At 41.0% G+C, this 19,880-nt stretch overlaps 2 protein-coding genes across 2 annotated transcripts in view; one reads left to right on the top strand and one right to left on the bottom strand.

Annotated features, from left to right (window-relative positions):
* The window catches only part of mtor (mechanistic target of rapamycin kinase), an 83,361-nt gene that overhangs the window by 17,895 nt on the left and 45,586 nt on the right, over window positions 1-19,880 (top strand). Inside the window, exons 22-28 of the mRNA XM_088405649.1 lie at window positions 405-517; window positions 1,636-1,798; window positions 2,243-2,335; window positions 3,073-3,219; window positions 5,151-5,293; window positions 6,093-6,255; window positions 6,944-7,089. Coding sequence (XP_088261775.1) covers window positions 405-517; window positions 1,636-1,798; window positions 2,243-2,335; window positions 3,073-3,219; window positions 5,151-5,293; window positions 6,093-6,255; window positions 6,944-7,089 — 968 coding nt within the window. The remainder of the gene's footprint in view (window positions 1-404; window positions 518-1,635; window positions 1,799-2,242; window positions 2,336-3,072; window positions 3,220-5,150; window positions 5,294-6,092; window positions 6,256-6,943; window positions 7,090-19,880) is intronic.
* On the bottom strand, window positions 11,379-14,642 carry angptl7 (angiopoietin like 7). Its single transcript, XM_088407922.1, has 5 exons — window positions 14,194-14,642; window positions 13,552-13,652; window positions 13,241-13,435; window positions 12,905-13,100; window positions 11,379-12,115 (listed from the first exon to the last, which is right to left on the bottom strand). The coding sequence occupies exons 1-5, from the start codon at window positions 14,546-14,548 to the stop codon at window positions 11,946-11,948; spliced, it is 1,017 nt and encodes a 338-aa protein (XP_088264048.1). The 5' UTR covers window positions 14,549-14,642; the 3' UTR covers window positions 11,379-11,945.

The following is a 19,880-nucleotide window of genomic DNA, read 5'->3' on the forward strand; positions in this document are numbered from 1 at the left end:
GGATTCGGGTTACCCACTAATCCAAAGGAGAGGAAAAGCAAAACATTCTTCCATCATTCCTATGGACCGTTCCTTCTATCTATAGCCGTCTCTCAGCTCACACGCACACCCGCATACCTCCGCTTCGGCTTCCTGCTGTCGCGCCATATGTGCTTTAAACAGGGGCGCTGGCTTCTACCCGTGTTTTAGCCGATGGATGTGCTCTTAGATGCAACACATTAGGAATGATGCAAACAAAATATTTTTAGAGACCAATATCCAAGCGATCGTTCCCACACAAATGGGTGAACAAGTACATTTACTAGTATCGATATTGAAGCAAATATTTCAAATGAGCTTATCTGCAGGCTGCTAGCTTGTTGGAATTCGTGAATGGCCACATCATATTTCGCTCTCACCTGCAGCTTCTCAACGCCATCCAACTGTTTGGCGCCAACCTGGACGACTACCTCCACCTGCTGCTGCCTCCCATTGTCAAGCTGTTTGACGCCCCCGATGTGCCCCTGCAGGCCCGCAAGTCTGTACCGCACGTCCATCGTAACACAATCATGAACTCATTCAATCCCAAAGACATTTTTACATTTTTAAGGGTCCAGGGCATTAAATCCCAGCTTGCTATTGATTTATTTATGTAGGTCGATGTTTGTTTACTGTATTTTCCGCACTATAAGGCACGCCTAAAAGCCTTATTTTTTTTAAAAAGCCGATGGTGCGCCTTATAATGAGGTGCGCCTTATATATGGATCATTATTGAGGTTGGGATTGGTAGATGGGGAATGAAGTGATAAAGTAAGCTTTACCTGTTTCTTTTGTGTGTTTATAGTTGAACAAGGTTGCTCATATTGACTGAGTTATTATGCTCTTGGGAGTTTAGAGTTATTATTTGAGTTATTATTGTTATTACTCTGAGTATTACTATATTGTGATTGAAAAAGTTTTAAAACACGTCATTAGTTGAAGGTGCGCCCTATAATCTGGTGCGCCTTATATACGGAAAGAGTTTTCAAATATGTCATTAACTGATGGTGCGCCTTATAATCCGGTGCGCCTTATAGTGCGGAAAATCCGGTATTTATTTTGAAACTTTTCAAGTCTTTGGCTAAAAGAGGGTCTAAAATGGATAATTCTAATCAACATCAATTTATTTAGTATCTATTTGATTATTTTAATACTTAAACACCTGAAGAAAATGACTTTACTACCTCAAGTCATTGTATTACTTCAGTACCTAAAATAAAATGTTACTGTCCTACTTAAGTGCCTAAAGTTATCAATTACTTGATGCCGGACGATTTTTGACCCTTCTTTGGCTAAACAAAAATTCAAAACAAAGTAACAATGAGTATTTGTGAATGAAAATCTGGACGATTGTTCCCGATTCAGCAAATTTTCAAACCTTTGAATTTTTCAAACGACGAATCGATTGGCTTTATTATCCAGCCCTTTGTAGTTGTTTCAACCCGGTGAAACAGCAAGTATTAGGATGCGTTCAGCATGATTTTTCACAAAGCGTTTGAGTAGTGCATGGAACCGTTTAAATATTTTGGAAAAAAAAAAGTTTCAGAAAGCTGTACTACTCGTAAGAGAATTTTTTTTTCCCCCATTAACAATGCTGTTTTCAAATCCGTTTGCCAGGGTGGCCTTGGAAACTCTGGACAGGCTGACAGAGTCCCTGGACTTCACCGACTACGCTTCACGCATCATCCACCCCATCGTCCGGACGCTGGACAGTACGTCGGAATTGCGCTCCACGTCCATGGACACCTTGTCCTCGCTCGTGTTCCAGCTAGGCAAGAAGGTAGCCGTCCGCCCTCTGCGTGTCTCCGTTGTTCCATAGACCGCTTCCCGCCTTCCCACCGTCGGCTGCGTATGAGCGGTATTTGGGTTATCCTTACACCCCCGCCCCGCCCCACCCTTTATTACTTCCCGTTAGACTGCGTATGTCACGGTCTGTTTGTCAGCGGGGGGGTTAGCTTTATGAGCTCGGATAAGGTCACATTTCCTCGGTCTCCTCCCAGGCCTTAGCCTCTCCTCATTCATCAACACTATCGTTAGCATTCCTCGTGTAGCCACGTCTGGCAACATGCGAAAAAGAGGCTTTTGATGTAAGCCCCATGAGTAGTTTGATCCTCATTTATTTGGCTCATGGGAAAAAGGAATTTCGGGTAAACAAAATTAAGTATGTAATTAAGTACCCGTATACTCTTTGATTTACTCTCCTTTGCCTTCCTCACATCCGCAGTACCAGATCTTCATCCCCATGGTAAATAAAGTGATGCTGAAGCACCGGATCAACCACCAACGTTATGACATACTCATATGTCGCATTGTCAAGGTGAGCGCCTTTCCCGATTGAAAAGAAATCCAGAAAGCCCTCTACTAAAGTGATGAAAAGTACGCCTTTACGCTAAATTTCAATGATTCAAGATTCAAGAGTTTTATTGTCATATGCATAGTAATACTACACATAGAAATTGTTATTCTGGTCACCTACATTCCATAACCGAGCAAATAATAAATATTTAAACTAGGGCTGATTGATTAAGCCCGATAATTACATCTCATATCATTTTTCAATAATTCTGGACAATGATGATCGATTTTGTCACAGTACAAGAAATAAACCGACTAAACATTTAATTAAAGGTCTCATTCATTAACAAATAAAGTATGTGCAAAAATGTTCAGAAAATATCGTTTGTTTTTTTTAACTAACATTCATAGTGTGCAAAGTAAATTCATCACTTGAACTATTGTAAACATAATCTGCTACTTCAATTCCACAGTTTGCGAATTTTTAATGTTGATTTCTAAAATGACGACCCAATTTATTATTCTGGCATAATGCAAACTATGAACATTTATCCCCTCAATGTGGGATAGTGCCAAATTTTCAAGAAAAACAGTTCATCAGCTTCAAACAAAACTGTTCACAAAAATACATCATTATTAGATATTCAATAGATATGGAGTTGCTAATTAACAAAAGTTTTTTTGGTCAGCCTGATTCAATAATGTATGCGTGCCCCATTTTCTTGACGGGTGGTCCTCGCATGTCTGCCTTCCAAACAGGGCTATACTCTGGCGGAGGAGGAAGACAATCCTCTCATTTTTCAGCACCGCCATCTACGCGGTAACCAAGGTGATACATTGGTCAGTGGACCAGTGGAAGCGGGACCGATGAAGAAACTTCACGTCAGCACAACGGCGCTTCAGAAGGTCAGAAAGAAGAAAGGAGTCTCTTTTTATTAGCGTTTGTTTGCATTGCGGTTAGATGAAATGGAGCAACTAACCACAGTTTTGCGCGCAAGGCGTTTTTGTCCACTTGAGGTGGTGACTTAAGAACAGACGGCGGCTAATTAAAGGGTAATGCACTAAAGACTTGTTGGAAAATGCAATCAGTGCAGATGTGCGCCGGGTAGCTGAATGCCTTGATGTTTTGTAAAGAACCAGCAGCAAATCCATTGAGCGCAGACCCCCTACCTAGGTGCAAGAAATGATGCTACATAGTCATAGTAAAGCTCCGATTAAGCGGTTTCATATCTCGGATTGCTGTGGAAATATTGTACATTTTGCATCATGTAAACACACGGAATGGCTAAACTGAGAATTAAGGGTCCGCCGATGAGCCCAAATGCTTTTTGAATGACAAAACATTTACATAATGTACCAGCGCATTATATAGTTCTACTTCAAAATGAATGCACCAAATAATACATTGACGTCAATGCAATGGCCTTTTTTTTTTTTTTTTTTTTTTTTAAAGTTTTTCCTCCACTCGGCTTGGCATATCTACGTCCCCGGTAGCTGCTGACGTGAGGATTAGACGTACGGCGCATTCAAATGCAGTTTGACGTTTCAAACTCATGCGAAATTAAAGGCATTGATACCTTAGATTCAAGATTCATATGCATTGTAATACCACACAATGAAATTCTTATTCTGGTCTTAAACAACAGGTGTCAAACCCCGGTCCTCGAGAGCCGGTATCCTGCATATTTTCAAACCCTCTCTCTCAAACACACCTGATTCAAATGATTATGATCATTTTCAAGCTCCCAAAGCGCTTGCTAAGCATTTGAATCAGGGGTGTTGTTGAAACAAAATCGGAAAACCTGTAGGATACTGGCCCTCAAGGACCGGAGTTCCACACCTATGCCTCAAACATTATTAACTGTAAAAACAAGAGTAATAATTGTTAATAATCTCATGTTATTGCTTCATAAAAACTGTTGCTTCAAGTCCCTGGGATAAACACACAAACAAAAGTTCCACAAAATGAAAAAAATTGCCCCTCAAACTAAGTCAACGATTCACAATACTGTTCAGCAAAAAAACAAAACAGCCTTTTATGTATATTATCTACGCCATATCTTAGCAGAAACTGTAGTACTGAACTCTAAAGCAGGTAAACGTACTTTTATATTAACCCATGTGTAATTGATGTACTTTAAAATCCGAGAAATAGTCCCCACTCATAGACTTCACTATTAGTTCTAAAATTGAAGTCTATGGCCCACAATCAGATGTCTGATTTTTCAGATAAACTACTCAGAGTGCAGGGCTTCAAATAAAAAGATGTAGAAATAATATGAAGCACTAGTTTACTCGGTATGTTTGTTTGTCATTCTATTGATTTTTTTGCCGGCTACTTTCTGGTTCCAAGGCGATGATGTCAGGCATCAGGAATTTGCATTACGTTGGCCTATGTTTCACTCTCTCAATCAGTGTAAAATGCATACATTTTGCTGTACCTTTATTCCCTCTGCAGTTTTGTGTAGTTTTTACCTAATTTGTCTGTCAAACTGACCAAAAATTCAACGTTTCCCAGTGCATCTCTTTCACTCGTTCTTAATCCAATAGAAATTGGTTAAGTAGTTGCTTTGAAACGTAATTCTGGTACACTTTTCTGTTTTTGATGAGCGAGTCAATATACCGCCCTGCTAATTACTTAGCATGGAATAAACATCAATTCCCAGTCGCACAGAAGAACCGTATTTGATTTTGGTGCTCTTTACCGCTGCTCTGCAACCACCCGCAAATTAGAATGAATCAAATGTAACATCCTATTCATGACAGAAATGTATGCGTTCATGCATGGCCGTCATCCAGCAAACCGCGCCCACGTACTTCTCATCTGTTGATCTCAGGCTTGGGGCGCCGCGAGAAAGGTTTCCAAAGACGACTGGCTGGAGTGGTTGAGACGCTTAAGTGTCGTTCTCCTGAAAGAGTCTTCCTCCCCGGCGCTGCGATCATGTTGGTCATTGGCTCAAACCTACATCCCGCTGGCCAGGTACATCGCACACCACATTAGTCATTACAGGCTCAAGTATTAAGACACCTGGCCGTTTTACGTACAGGACAGAAGATAGGAGAAAATATTGTGCTATTGAGATTTTAAATTGTCTTTTGACATCGGTCCAGGAAAAAAAGTCCATTGCCACAAATCTGAAGCGTAGACTGGACAAAATGGCTTTTCTAACCAATAGAAGAGTTCAACTAAAGCTTAGGTGTCGGACTGCAGTCCTCGAGGGTTGGTATCCCGCATGTTTTCCGGTTTTCTCATCCCAACACACCTGATTTAAATAATTAGCTCAATCAGCAAATGATCCTAATCACTTGAATCAGAGAGGTTGAAAAACATGCAGGACGCCGGCCTTCGAGGACTGAAAACTAAAGGATGGAGTCAAATGAACCTCTAATTCAATACTTTTAAAGGCGTGTGACTTTTGTCCATACGGTTTCGTTTACTTGAACCTTTAAAACTCTACCTGTTCATTTTGTACGAAAATAGAATTTAATGGGCCTTTATTTGTCCCACAGTAAGGGGAAACACCATTCTACTAACTAGAAATCGCTAACACAGAGTACTGAAAACGTATTTGGGAAAAAAAAAAACAACATAGCAAATGTTGTTGTGAATGTGTGTACCGGTTGAAAACGCAAGTCGCTTCCAGATGTGACCGTTTGACTGTAAATTTGAAGCAGATTGCACTCGGTTTATCAGCGTGTTTGTAAGGTAGTTGAAACACGGCGTCCTCCCCGATATCCCAGCGTACGCCTTTTTAAAATGTGTTTTTCTCTGTCCGTAGGGACCTCTTCAATGCAGCTTTCCTATCGTGTTGGTCCGAGCTGAGCGAAGACCAGCAGGATGAGCTCATCCGCAGCATCGAGTTAGCGCTCACGTCGCAGGACATCGCCGAGGTCACGCAGACGCTGCTTAACCTGGCGGAGTTCATGGAGCACAGTGACAAGGTCAATATTAAGCAACTTCTAGTCAATTACGCTGTTTTTGTATGATGGGAAAGGAAATCTCCTGCGTTACTGCTATCTGTTAACGTGGTGAATGTGGTGCATTCAAATAAAGTCGAGTATAATAAACTCAAAACAAAAGTGCGTTAAACATTAATAACAGTAAATAACTGAACAATCAATCTGTAAAAGCTATTTATAACGTTTACCACAACAAAAATGGGCACTTCCAAAATACTGTTTTGCTTTAGTTTGGGTGAATATTACAAAAACGTCAGTCAAAGCCTACCCCTGACTTTAGTGGTTACATAGAGCGTGACTGTCCAATTAAAACACACAGTGTTATTAAAATGATAAAATGACATTATTTTTAGAGGCATTCCTACAAGGTAGAATTGCTAACATATAACAAAGGTAGTATTTGCTAACATATTGTTACGGGGGGACAAGACTGCCAGGCAATGCATGCGTGCGCGTAGACACAAATAACGAAACTAATGTCGCAACAATTAAATGATTTCAATGCTTTATTTATATTTGACAAAGCGGGATATTAATTTGTCTAAAAGCCCTAAAAGTCATCATCACTTCTGTTTTGGAGGCTCATCGATGTATAGCAGTGAACGGATGTACAGAAACGTCCTTGTCCGCTTGGCTTTATCATTTGAAAATACTTAATTGTCCTTTCCAGGGCCCTCTGCCATTGAGAGATGACAACGGCATCGTGCTGCTCGGCGAGAGGGCGGCCAAATGCCGCGCTTACGCCAAGGCTTTGCATTATAAAGAGTTGGAGTTTCAAAAAGGTCCTTCGCCCCTCATCTTGGAGTCTCTTATCAGGTAGGAGGTTGAAATTCATTTCCTCACCCAAGTGCTATCGAACGACATTGTTGAATGAAGGAGTGGTGGAAATGATATCAACGTATCGTATTCTTACAGCTCGAGCTGCACGGATTTCTGCAATAACCAAAACTTAACCATTTATTACCGCAACTGCTAAGATCTAATGTCTTCATTTCCTTCATTTCCTCGATGCGATTAACAAAGCGCATCAATCTAATCGCAAAACGGAGGCAAGGAGCCATCATCAGGATCAAAATCAGGATCCCGATTTTCTTCTGGAACAAAGACAACAAAATGTAATAAGAACTTAGAAAAGCGTAACAAATGACCGCCATATCTGATGAGATTTCACAGAGGGATAAGCCTCACCTAAATTAACTTTTTTATACTTTATACTAAATGAATTTCCTGAAGGACAGGATTCAACACATTTTCTTCTTCACTTATTTAACAATTATTTTATGAATCCTCCCCAAAATTCAACAGGTATTTGGGGAAAATATATGCCGTTCATGAGAAATGGAAAAAGAAAAAGAAAATCTTTGGAAAATAATCAGACAAACTATCGTGTGTACTGATTTTAAATCGGTATTAATGTAAGCTCATTCATAGCTTTTGCAACAAAAGAGCGCATACTTGTGCATAACTTGCTTAAATGACACAATTAAGTGTTTAGTAACTAGTTCAAACTTGTAATATTTAAATCTTCCATTTTGAAAATGGCGAATGGATTCAATTCATTTGGTTTATTGCCCAGCCTATTGATGAAGTATTAAAAGAACTTTATGGATCTGCTTTTGAAATGGTTGCATTTAATGCCATGCAACTTTTTAAGTTATGCGACGTTAGTGATTGTAAAAATTGAGATTGCATTATTGTATAAGATAGTTTCCTTATTTACAATGTCAGATTAATTGAATCTAACAGTCTCTTACGGCCAATTTCACATCTTTTTCCTATAATTGCTTCTTGTTGTTACGCACAGTTAATGTCTCTAAAATGAAGTTTGACAGGTGACTGCAACGTGAGCCAAATGTTCATTTCTTATTGTTTAAAACAAAAATACAGAAAGCGAAATTATAATGCGCACGCTATTTGACCCATAATCTTTCGATATCACTTGTCACGTTTTCCACCTCCTCGGCTTTTGCATTATTTCTCTGTTTTGGGAACGGCGTGCAGAAAGCCCTTTTCCAGCCATCTAATTGGACATTTGCCCCTTTTACATGTGAGTGTCTGGACTTGTGTTTCTCGGGGGGCCTGCTTTCAATTTCTCAGGAGCCTTGATGATGATGAATGATGGGAGCAGGCACTCTTAGTGTTTTCAATATCGCCATCTGGTTCTCACCTCGTCAGGACCCCCCCACCCCCTCGTAAGAAAAGAAAAAAAAAAACTGTTGTGCAGAAGGCACTACAGAAACGTGGCTCTAATGAGTCGTGACTGTATTTGAAGAACATAAAACGAGCCACGTGATATTTGATCACCATTCTGATAATAATCAAGGCAAAATGCTACATGAAGCGATTTAGTCGTGGTGTATGTTAATGACAGATTAATTTAGGTTGCTATGAATCCGGTCATCTGGATTCTTATTGTCAGATCTGAGCAGCACTATGCTTATAAGCAATATGTAAAAACAATTTCAAATGCGGTTCATTTTGGTAAAGTTTCCAAGTTTGTAATATTTCTTCTCGATAAAGGGCTCCGTCTTCCTGACCTTGTTTTTAGGCCTCATCGCTATGGCTAATTTCAGAATCATTTTGCCATTATTCTCAAAGACAGCGGGATGGTGTTCATTGAACATGTTCCATCTCCACTAAAATGATCAAAGTGGAAACAGGCTACAGCACATGTTATTATTAAACTTCTCGCTTATGATGCTGGTGGGCATAATGGAAATACTTGGGAATGGAATTTGGAACTACGGTAGGTTTGAGTTTATAAAGATTTTTTTTTTTTTTTTAGATGGCTGCACTTCATGATGAAAAGATCATCTATAAGCCACCCAGTCTGTTCTTTTTAAAGTGCTAGACTTTCATTTTGATTTATTTTTTAATATACATATAAGGGAATAGCCAATAAAACAGAAACATGTTTTGGTCCCCCTTCGGGCTAGATAAGGCCAAAAAATAAAATCTCAAATAATTCAAAAAATTGTGGATGAGTACGACCTTAACCGAATTTAATTAAAAAAAAAATAAACACGTATTCAAAGCTGTTATTTATTTAAAAAGAAAATAAAAACATGGAAAGTATTCAGACGAAATTAATGAATGCCTTGCTTAAAGGGATATTCCATTTTGAGTATTTTGTCAACACCCTATTTTCTAACTAAATTATTTTTCATGTACAATTGATACCTTCAGAAACCTGAAACACTTGTGCTCAAAGCACAGATAACAACCAATCATGGCTCACCTGGTGGTCACGTGATCTTCATAAACGTATTAGTTGTTAAATCATTCAGTTTTCAAATGAACTCATCCAACCCAGAACACATTTATATCCGCCCATAGTTACATTTGTTTCCAGTATTTTCAAATCTTTGGCTAAAGGAGTGTCTAAAAATGACGGGCGCTCAAATAGTTAAATCACAGAAAAAATATTAAATATTTCCTGATAAAAATGGCTAAATATGGGTGAATGAATTATCCTTTGAATGTCCAAATTACCGTACGTAGTTAGTACTTAGTACATTATAAACAGGTCTTGTAAAGCACACCTTTCTGCTTCTTTAGCAAAATTTCGCGATTTAACACATTTTCAGACCTTCTACTTTTAAACTGAAGAATTAACAATGATAATTACCCTAGCCCAGATCAGCTCTATCGTACGGAATATGTTCAACGTTCGAGCCTCGAAAGTGGATAAGCCGTGCTAGTTTTACCCGTAGGCCACGGGTGGCAAACTCCAGGCCCGGGGGCCAAATCCGGCCCGCCACGTCATTTTATGTGGCCCGCCAAAGCAAATCATGTAAGTTTCCATGAGCCTTGCTAATCTCTGTTCCAAAATTTTAGCTTGTCGTGTATAATGAAAAATAAAGTTGAGATTTTTTGGCGTGTTCTGTTACAGTAATGTAAACAATAAATGAACAAACTAGGCTGCTTTACTTCTGATTTTAAAACAACTAAGCCATCAATTTGTTTTGTACAGTAATAATACTATGAGACAATTTAAAATCGACTTGTTTTCCTCAACATATCGGCCCAATGAAGGAAGTTCTCGCTAAAAAACGGCCCGCGACAAAAATGAGTTTGACACCTCTGCCGTAGGCTGACCGGCGTCAGAAAGCGCGCAGCATCTAAGTGAGAACGCAAAAGCTGTTGATGCGTCGCTGGCGACATTGGAAAGTGACAAGGAAACCCCAAAACTCCAAATGAACGATCTGTAGTCCCACGGGCCAACAATAACCACAACACTGTTTCCGCTTGTCGTAGCAGCAGCGGCCCATCGCCAACATTTTTGGAAGCTGTCTGGTCTCTCGTCCAGATACGTTGTATCTTAGTCTTTTATCGTGCGCGTTTTCTGGACAAGGGCATTTGCCTCTTAGATGCTGTCGGAATGTCACTGCGGCTCACCGGAAAGCCGGCCGATAAGATGATTGCCCCACTCTGGATGAGGTCATATACAGTACAGTGGGAATTCATTTTTGGTTCAATTTAGTTTAAGGCGGTTTTTGATTGGAAAGTTCACATGACTCAGCACGGTCCAAAGCGATCACATTATGAATATTTTCCACATTGTTTTTGCAGTCGGTTCCACCAGTTTGATTACTTTTATAGGCTCGGATTAGCCAGCCCTTCCGCCACATTCCAAAGGACTTTTGGAGGACTTTATTCCACTGGTGATTTCTTCCAAAAGGGAAGAGATACCATTGCCTTAATTAGATGTTTATCGTAACTTAATGTGGCACCTTGTAAAAATGAAAAGAATCTGCCGAGGCCTACCACAGAGTTGCCAGGGGCAGGACTTTCTTTCATGGCGGTTTTTGTAAGAACGCCAACGCTTTTACATACTTATAGATCTGAGAATGTTGAATTGCTTCCAAAGCTACGCAGCTTGATAAGCATGTTTCTTGATTGCAAAAGAAAGTATTTTGTGCGGTCTTCATTCCTGTGATTAGCATCCTTGACCGTAGGTCAGAGGTCACTGGTCTGAGTCAGAGTTCAGAAATTCAAAGCAAATGGGTTCGGTGAGAATACTTTGGTATGCATGGTTGGTCACCTTTCGAAGCCATCTTGCTACACAAGTAAAGTTCATTGTCAGAGGCATGTTAGGCAGCAAATTTCTTTTAAAAATAAGTTTATTTTCTTTAAAAAAACAAACACAGCATACTTACAGCTCTGTACACAGAAATCCCAGACATCAATAGCTCTTTTCTAAATAAAATGCGGCATCGTTAAGACATATTTGGTCCCATCCCAGCAATTCAAATAAAAACATAAAAAGTTGGGTTTTACCCAAACATGGAAGAGATTTCATCCATCTTTATTTATCTTTGCTACTTTCCTCAAATGGAACGAATCAAATGGAGAAAAAATGCTTCCTTGATGTTGATTGTACTATAAATGAGTCATGATCCAGCCACCCACGCGCTACAGTGGTTAAGAAAGAAAACGTGTATTTAATAATGTAGAAAATGCAACCTTTGACTGATAAATAATTCTCTAAACACTACTTCAAGATACAATCACACCCATTACCCAGCAAAACATTGGACCGACTCCAACCTAATAGACCGCCAGCAAACAAATTGACTTCCTTCGGCAGCTGAGAGGAAGTCGTCATTTGATTCGATCATGTATATGTGACATCTTGTGTGATCGCCATCCAGGATGTACAGCTGTACAACTCATGGCTGGAAATTCACTGGCCGGACCTTCATCTCCACCTTTTTCAGGGAATAGTTGGGACCATGCCATCCATACCAAGTGATCCCATCTGTGTTCTTCGTGTGCTCACCGTATCGGTAAAAAACTCCATTTAAGTTTGAGTCAGTGCAGCAGTTGTACCAGTAACCACCTACAAAGAGATGAGATTCAGTCGGGTCAGTTGGGTATTTGAACATTCATGTAGTCTACTTATAATTTGTGCAGTGTTTTGATCATTTTTCGGTCATTCTCTTCCTCATCATTCTGGTAGTATTTTAGCCAATGGATGGCACACTCCTGGTCGTGTGATAACGAATGATAATGAAGTGGTCGTGCCATATTGAACTTTGACGTGTTGGGTGAAATTTCAGATCCCTAGCCATCAAATCAAATTGTATTCACAGAAGTCTCAGAGGTCTTCACAGGTGAAAAGAGGTCATGTAGAGACTTCTTTTGAAAAAAAGAAGTCCTACAGAGACTTCTTTTGGTCATAAGTACACAACAGCATCCCCTGCTCAAAGCTCCCAGAAGGAGAAGGAAAAACTCCAAAACCCCAATTTGGGGAAAATCAGAAACCTTCAGAAGGGACCACAGGTGGGAGGAGCCGCCTTCCAGGCTCAACAGGTGGAAGTGGCATTTGACTTGCCCTAGTTCACTCTGTCAATGCTTTCCCTTTGATGTGAAATGCGGAAAAACTCCAAAACCCCAATTTGGGGAAAATCCGAAACCTTCAGAAGGGACCACAGGTGGGAGGAGCCGCCTTCCAGGCTCAACAGGTGGAAGTGGCATTTGAATTGCCCTAGTTCACTCTGTCAATGCTTTCCCTTTGATGTGAAATGCCTTTGATGTAAAAATCAAAGGCTATGACAAAAATACTGCACAAGAGTTCAAACTAATTGATTTTTTACATTGGAGTTGGTGTCGCGAAGTCATGGATTACCTTTGCGTAACGAAGCGCAGTCGTCCACGCACTTGTCATTGTCTTTTTTGAGGGTGCTGAAGTTAGTGTTGTTATGGTAGCGCAAGGAATCTCCAGCATTCCCTCTGTAGTGAGCGAGGAAGAGCTTGTAGCTGTTGAGCTCATTGGCCACGGTAAAAAAGCCGTACTCAGCGTAACGCGTCTCTCCTTCCCAGTCCTGCGATTCAAATGTTCAGTTGAAGCCTCGTCACTTTTCTGCACTCGTATTATTGGTTATAAATGTTTTATGTACGGTTTATGTCGTTTTATTTTTTTTATTTTTTTTAAGTGTCTGGACCTGCCTTTGCCAACACTTACCTCCATCTCAATCCTGAGCACACTGGGCTGCCTTGTTAGACGGAATATGTTGTCATTGCCAAGCCAGAAGTCTCCGCGGATGGATCCAAATCCGCTCTTGTACTGCTTCCAGTCACGGTTAAATGACGTCAGACCAACTTTGCGCCTTTGGATCACAGTCCAGCCGCCTCCGTTTGTCTTCATATCACAGAACACCTAGAAGGATTTTCAAAATGTTTTACCAGAGGGAACATACATTCGTTCATCGCGCCGTAGCAAAAGTATCGCAATGAAGTGGTCCGCAAAATACAGTAGGCTTCATTGTTACTCACACTGAGCTCTGGTGTTCCCAGGAACTCATCCTTTGGAAGCTTGTACTCGCCAGAGATCTTATAGTTCTTGCTGTAGAGTGATGCACAGTCATATATGGCGTCTGGATGAAAGAACATTGTCAGTCGTTTTCAAATCTTCAAACGGATGTCCTGATTTAACCGTCAGTGATGGTCGTCATCTGATTCTTAGGAAGGAATGGTTCCTTTACCTTCAAACTACCTGCAAAGATGGACTTCTTTTCATCTAAAGACTTAATTATAGCCCAATCCGATTGCCTTCCCGCACCCCTGTCTTAATTTACTCAAGCGTTCCTTTTCCGAGTGACATTAGCGTGACCCCGTGAGGCTGCGCAGTCAAGTTACTGAAAAAATAAATGACGTCATGCCTGCTTTACCTCGCTGATTAGTGTTGGTTTAGTCCCGAAATGATATTTCTTTGACAGAAGACTTCTACTGATTGGATTTCCAGTTCTAAATAAAGGATTTGGGCCAAATATAGATTAGATGAGACTATTCTCCCAGGCATGAATATATGGGTATCGGCTGATGCTGATTGATCACTGGTGGCTTTGAATAGGAGCGGAGCATCTTCAAATACTTGCCGGGCTGCCGTTAACATCCGCGAGAAAACCGCGTGCTCACCTGATGTCGTCTGAGGAGCAGACTGCAGAGTCTGAAGCTGCATGATCTCCACGCGGTTGTTAATTTCAGAGTACTTGCTCTCGGCCTCAGTGACCCTGGCTTCCTGCTGCCGGTTCTGCTTGTCCAGGTCCATGATTTGCCTCACGACATTCATCAAGTCTGTCTCCTGCTTGCGACTCAGCTCCCCGAGGAGACTGGTCAGGTTGGCCACTTGAACCTTGAGAGAACGCACCTCGTCGCAGCACTGAGTCTTGCTCGGCTTTGGTGCTTTCAGAGTCTTCTTGGGATTCTGGGCCCACGTGCCCACGACCAGAAGAACGGCGACGGCCACGATGCTGAGATTGGCTTTGGACATATTGAAGTTGTGCCGGATTCTGCCTGCTCCCCGATGCTTTTTAAAGATGTCAAGTTGCGGTTGCTCAGGAGGTCTTCTATGAATGGCAGCTCACTCTTGTTTCCTCAATGAAGACCTCCACTCTCGGGGCATCTTAAATATTTGCATGTGGGTCCTCCCCCTTTCCCCCAGTGCTCAACCCTCCCCGCGTAAGTCCTTTTTTGCCCCTGCCCCCTTTACCTTTGCTTCCAATTTACTTTCTCCTATTGCACTGAAGCTGTACTCAATTTCTGCTTGGTGTTTGTCTCCTGGAACCGGATTTTTGCTGGACATTCCAAAGGGGTTTGGAGTTTTATAACATCTACCGAATTCAGTACTTTACATGAAATAGTAAACATAAAATCTGTGTTGAATGTTATGACTACTTATTGATGGTTTAATGGCTGCAATATAATCTTTCTCGCCGTAAGTTCACTTGACTCTGCAATTTTTAGTATTTTCTTGAGGAGGAGGAGTTTACTGAAACTGGTTCCTGCATGCCCAACTCCTGTCAGTTGCATCAAGGCTCAAAAATAAGCAGTTTTGCGTCCCTGTTTGCCGAGTGAGATTTGGACTTTGCGCCCTGTGGACATGGACTCGCCAAACTGAGAATCAAGAGCCTGCAGACTTATTTTGGAAGAATGTTTATTTGTGTTCGAGTGTCTCTCAAGGATCACGGATAAAGTCTAATGAAATACGACAATGGACGAGGAGAAAGAGTCATGTCATAAAGTAACGTGTTACTCAGGCCATCTTCAAAATACACACGCCAAGTAATACATGGACATCAATACCTTATGCATTATTAAGCCTTTTGACTGTTGAATCGTTTAATCAGACGCTATGATTTTTTTAAAACTTTAAAATCTTCGAATTTCTAAGAAGTTTTAACTGACGTGCCACCTTCATTGTAGTGTCACATGATGGTCTGTGATTTGTCTTTGTATCAGCGGAAATGTGAAGATGTTAACGTTGTTTTAATTCTGAATTTTTTTTAAAAAAGTCAGTCTATTTAAAAGAAACAACATTTGACTTATCAGATTTATATTTTGAAGTTTTTCCTCCGACTGCTGATTGCTGTAGGATAAATTTGTCCAGGTCTCTGGTAGCTGCTGACATAAAGACTCGACATATGGCACATTCAAATGCAATGGGATATTTCAAATTCATACAGAATAAAAGACCGTTGATGCATTAAGCAATAACTTCAATAATGATGTGAAGAACATGCATTATTGTTATTTATATCATGTTAGTGTTTGCTATAAAACTGTCGCCTCAGTTACCAGCAAAAAAAAAACCTGTGGAAAAAAAAAAAAAAGTAAGAAAGTTGCTCCACAAATTAGGTCTATAATAAGTCAGGGTTGCTCTGAAAAAGAAAAACAATATATTTTCAGCCTTGTACGATCCTCGGTCAGTAATCAGTGTCAATTAAAAAAAAAAAAATTGACAATAATAAAGATGAAGTTGATAACATGACATTTGTGAAACTCCCAAATCTAAACTGATAATGTAATTCTGAGGAATTTCGTTTGACATCCTTCAATACTGAATATCAGGTCAACTTTGTCATAGCTTCTTAATAATTTCTTGGAAGTTCGGTGAAATAATAATGGACGGTCATGAATTTGCTCATGGATCCTATAACCTCATGTCGCTGGTGTGCGTCTGTGGAAAAAGGCCACTCATTTGCCTGACTACTCTGCGTCACATGTCACTTGCCAGCGATGCATCCCGGCGGCGTCACTTTCCTCTTTACTTGCCCTGGACTCTGTCATTCAGTGCTAGCATGGGAAGAAGCAGCTGCATGTTGTTTTCCTATGTTTACAAGCACACTTTTTCCTTGGAAACTGCACACTCAAATGCAGCTACCTTCTCACCGCTCTCATCAGACGCTACACGCCCACCACAATCATCCAACCTGCAGATTTTTCGCGCAGCTAATTTAATTTACCCGAATACGGCGGCCGTTACAAAATGCACACTGAAGGCTTTTCTAACTACATATACTGAAAGATGTTTTGCTATTAAGCAGTGATCACTGGGGTTAAGCTCTCAGCGGAACACTCATGGGTTCAATTACACGGGCTGAAAAAAAAAAAAAAAGTGAAGCTTCTCCAAATTTTGAATTATATAACATTTTTTAACCGCAACCATTTTCTACCTGTCCTGCCAATTCCCGCTTTTAATGCATTTGAAGGAATCTATATTCTTGTTTTTCAAATCCCGACACTCAATATATCCAGCGTGTACGGTGATCATAATGGCTTCCGCGCTGTACAAAATGAAGCGGTGGCTTCTGGAATTTTCAAGGTCTTCCAAGCCCTCAGAGACACCCCATTTGGTAAACCGAAAGCTTTTCATTCATGCGAATGTTTATCGCGTGTCAAATCTTAGTTGACTGGCAGACAGAATGCTGCATATGCTACCTCTTGCGAAATAACATCCTGGCGTGGTTCCAATGTTCTGCGACGCTGTATGGTTCTGCTGTATCAATAGTGGGTGGATATCAAAGCTAAACATAACATTTTAGCAATATGGTTTTCATTAAAGCTCAAGTCGGAGATTGATGGAGGCCCCTTTCCTCAAATTGCCCGTCGATAAGAAAATAATGGTAATTTAACACGCCGATCCAACGTCGTTGTCAGTACAGTGAATATTTGCTCCGACGACCTCGATTCGCTTAACTTTTGCTGCTGAGATAGCGCCGTTTTTATCGGTTGATGAAAGCGTGACACTCGTACATCCCGCGGTGGAAAAATCATTTGGGCTCACCAAAAGTGCTTTTAGGTTTACCTTACCAAAGTGTACAGCTTTGCGGACACACTGCACCAACATATTCATGCTACACGTTTGACTTTTTATCTCCTAACTCTGCCAGGTTCCGACATTCGGTTCAGTGAGCATTGGTGCAAAATAATTCTTTACTTTGTATCAATCTTTTAACTTAACACCGTCAATTTTCCACTATAAGTCCCTATTTTTTTCTCACAGTTTGAACCCTGCGGCTAATGGTCCATTACCTTCTAAATATAACCATTTGATTTTATGAAGCCGGACGCGTTTATATCGATCCCCCACCAATCACCACTGGCTGTTTTGGACAAATGTCGATTATTGGCGTTGGTTGTCCGTCAGGAAAACCGCACTTCGTACTTTTCAGTCTGCAGCTAACTAACGAGCAGCCCAATGTAGCGTCTCAAATCGTGGTCATCAATTCATCGAAAATAATAATTCACCAATCGTTAAACTAAATAACAACGTGGTCAGAAGCGGTATCGCTAATGTGCCCATCACACTCATAGATGATGCGTATCGGAATAGGCTGAATGAAACCCGGATCGGCGCATCCGTATTATGAAGCCAATGTGAAATGAATTACTGCGGGCTTGCACTTGGCTTAAAAAAAAGAATTTCAGTCGCAGGTGTAGATGATATACTACCCGGTTCAAGCCTTTGAATTTGACTCGGACAAACGAGGCTAACGTACTATTGTACTATTTTCCGTGAGGTGGGCGACTATATGAATACACTGGGGGTATTGTGCAGCTCTGAGTGGCTGACTTCATGTCTTGGCAGACCTTCAAGTGTTCTGCCGGCTTAAGCTAGTGATGACTGCCAGGTGGTATCTGTTATGGAGCAAATGCAAGCCAGCTAACGCTTTGCCACCCTCCAAACCAGTAGCTCAGACAAACATCCCGAGCCAATGGAGAACAAAGTGTCCACAAAGTATTCCCAGCGGGTTGAATGAGGACATTTTCTACGTGGCGTGGCTTGAAGACCAATGTCGGATGTAAAACCCGCCATTTTTTTGGGTTGTCGTCACTTCCTGTGTGGGAAGGGAAGCTCTGTCCGCTTTTTGTAAACCGAATATTGTTGGTGATTTTCTTCGCATTGTAAGGAATATTTCTGCAGTAACCCCAGTGAGAATTTTGCGAATTTGCATCCAAGTCCAGACGTCTTTTTTTTTTTTTTTTTTCCCCCACACACAGCAACAACAGCATTCCAATGAGGTCACTTCCAGTTTTTTAGGGGCGGGGGCATCAGAGAGGCTTTGTTCCGCCGGCCTCTTAACCCGAAGGTGACGAGCCCGGGAAACAAGGTCTGCTCCGGTCCCCCAAGTCGGCGATAATGTTTCAATAGCTTGTCCAGCCGAAAGCGTAACATGCTTGAGGGAACGTAACAAAAGAAAAACAGAAAGCACTGCCTGCTTTCTGTTCGCGGGGTTAAAATGAGCCGGCGTTATCTCTGTTTGCTAAAAGAACACGCCGAACGGCTTTACGGTGTCAGAGGTCTAACTCGGCCTCGGCCGCTCTTATCCCAGGGCGGCTTGTAATTGTGCAGTCTGCCAGGTGTTGAGGTCCGATTCTTCCCCCACATGCTTCTGTCATCCAACTTTGCATGATTTCCCTTTAAGTCATATAGCCATAACTTTCACTGCATAACTTTCTGGGATCTGAAAATGACATCACAGTTGCCGCTAGATAATCAAATCTGAATGTATATTCGTTTTTTAATTATACTAGGTGGATATCTGTACATTTGACAGAGCCGTATTCATTTCTGATCTGCGCAAAGCCCTTTTCTTTTTTTAAAATATTTATTGTATTGACAAGGCTTGAAATATTGTGAGTTTGTTGCTGAGGAGTTTTGTGATTTATGGACTTAGTTTGAGCAGTTGGGTCCATGTGTAGATTAATCCCAAGGACCCAAAACTGTGATTTTTATTTATTCATTTATTTATTATTTTTACTGAACAAAATAAATGAACCGTCGTTCAATAACCACTTGGGACCGTCTGCGGACATTTGATTGTCATTTGAGCGAGTTCATGTCTTCACATGAGGCTTAAAGTCCTAAATTTAGGCTCGAATTTGCATTTAACGGCCTCTCAGGTTTTGTTTACGTTCTAAAGTCAATTGACCGGCCATTCCCTTTTACAACCGCTATCAGTTTTCATCTTCTTTTTTAGCAGAGGACTCACTCGCCAGTGATCCAGAAGGAATCCGACTTTTACGTAGTGTAACTTGATTTCACATACGCCGCACATTTTCACAATTTGCACTAAGTTAATTACTCCGAATTTGAACTCGGCAAAGCATCTTCAACCCTTTGCCGTCACCTCCCAAGGACTCGCCTTTCAATTCAGACTTAAGGTTCTAGGTTGTCTTGTCCCATGGCGATTATCCTCCTAAACATGAGAGATCCTAGATTGACGCCGGTCTTGAAGTTGCGGCCTTGCAAGTATGGAGAACACGATGCCTGTCGATGCTTGAGCCTCGTCATATGGATGCGTTTAGACTCCATGTGTCCT

Source organism: Hippichthys cyanospilos, chromosome 2 (assembly GCF_059441005.1).
Source record: "Hippichthys cyanospilos isolate Australia breed blue-spotted pipefish chromosome 2, RoL_Hcya_1.0, whole genome shotgun sequence".
NCBI classification, from domain to species: domain Eukaryota; kingdom Metazoa; phylum Chordata; class Actinopteri; order Syngnathiformes; family Syngnathidae; genus Hippichthys; species Hippichthys cyanospilos.

Excerpts from the sequence above, each read along its gene's own strand:
- angptl7 (XM_088407922.1), bottom strand. The coding sequence starts at position 14,548 with ATGTCCAAAGCCAATCTCAGCATCGTGGCCGTCGCCGTTCTTCTGGTC. Across the intron at positions 13,653-14,193 it reads TGCTCCTCAGACGACATCAG|ACGCCATATATGACTGTGCA; the intron begins GTGAGCACGCGG and ends TCTTTCATCCAG. Across the intron at positions 12,116-12,904 it reads CTGCGCTTCGTTACGCAAAG|GTGGTTACTGGTACAACTGC; the intron begins GTAATCCATGAC and ends ATCTCTTTGTAG.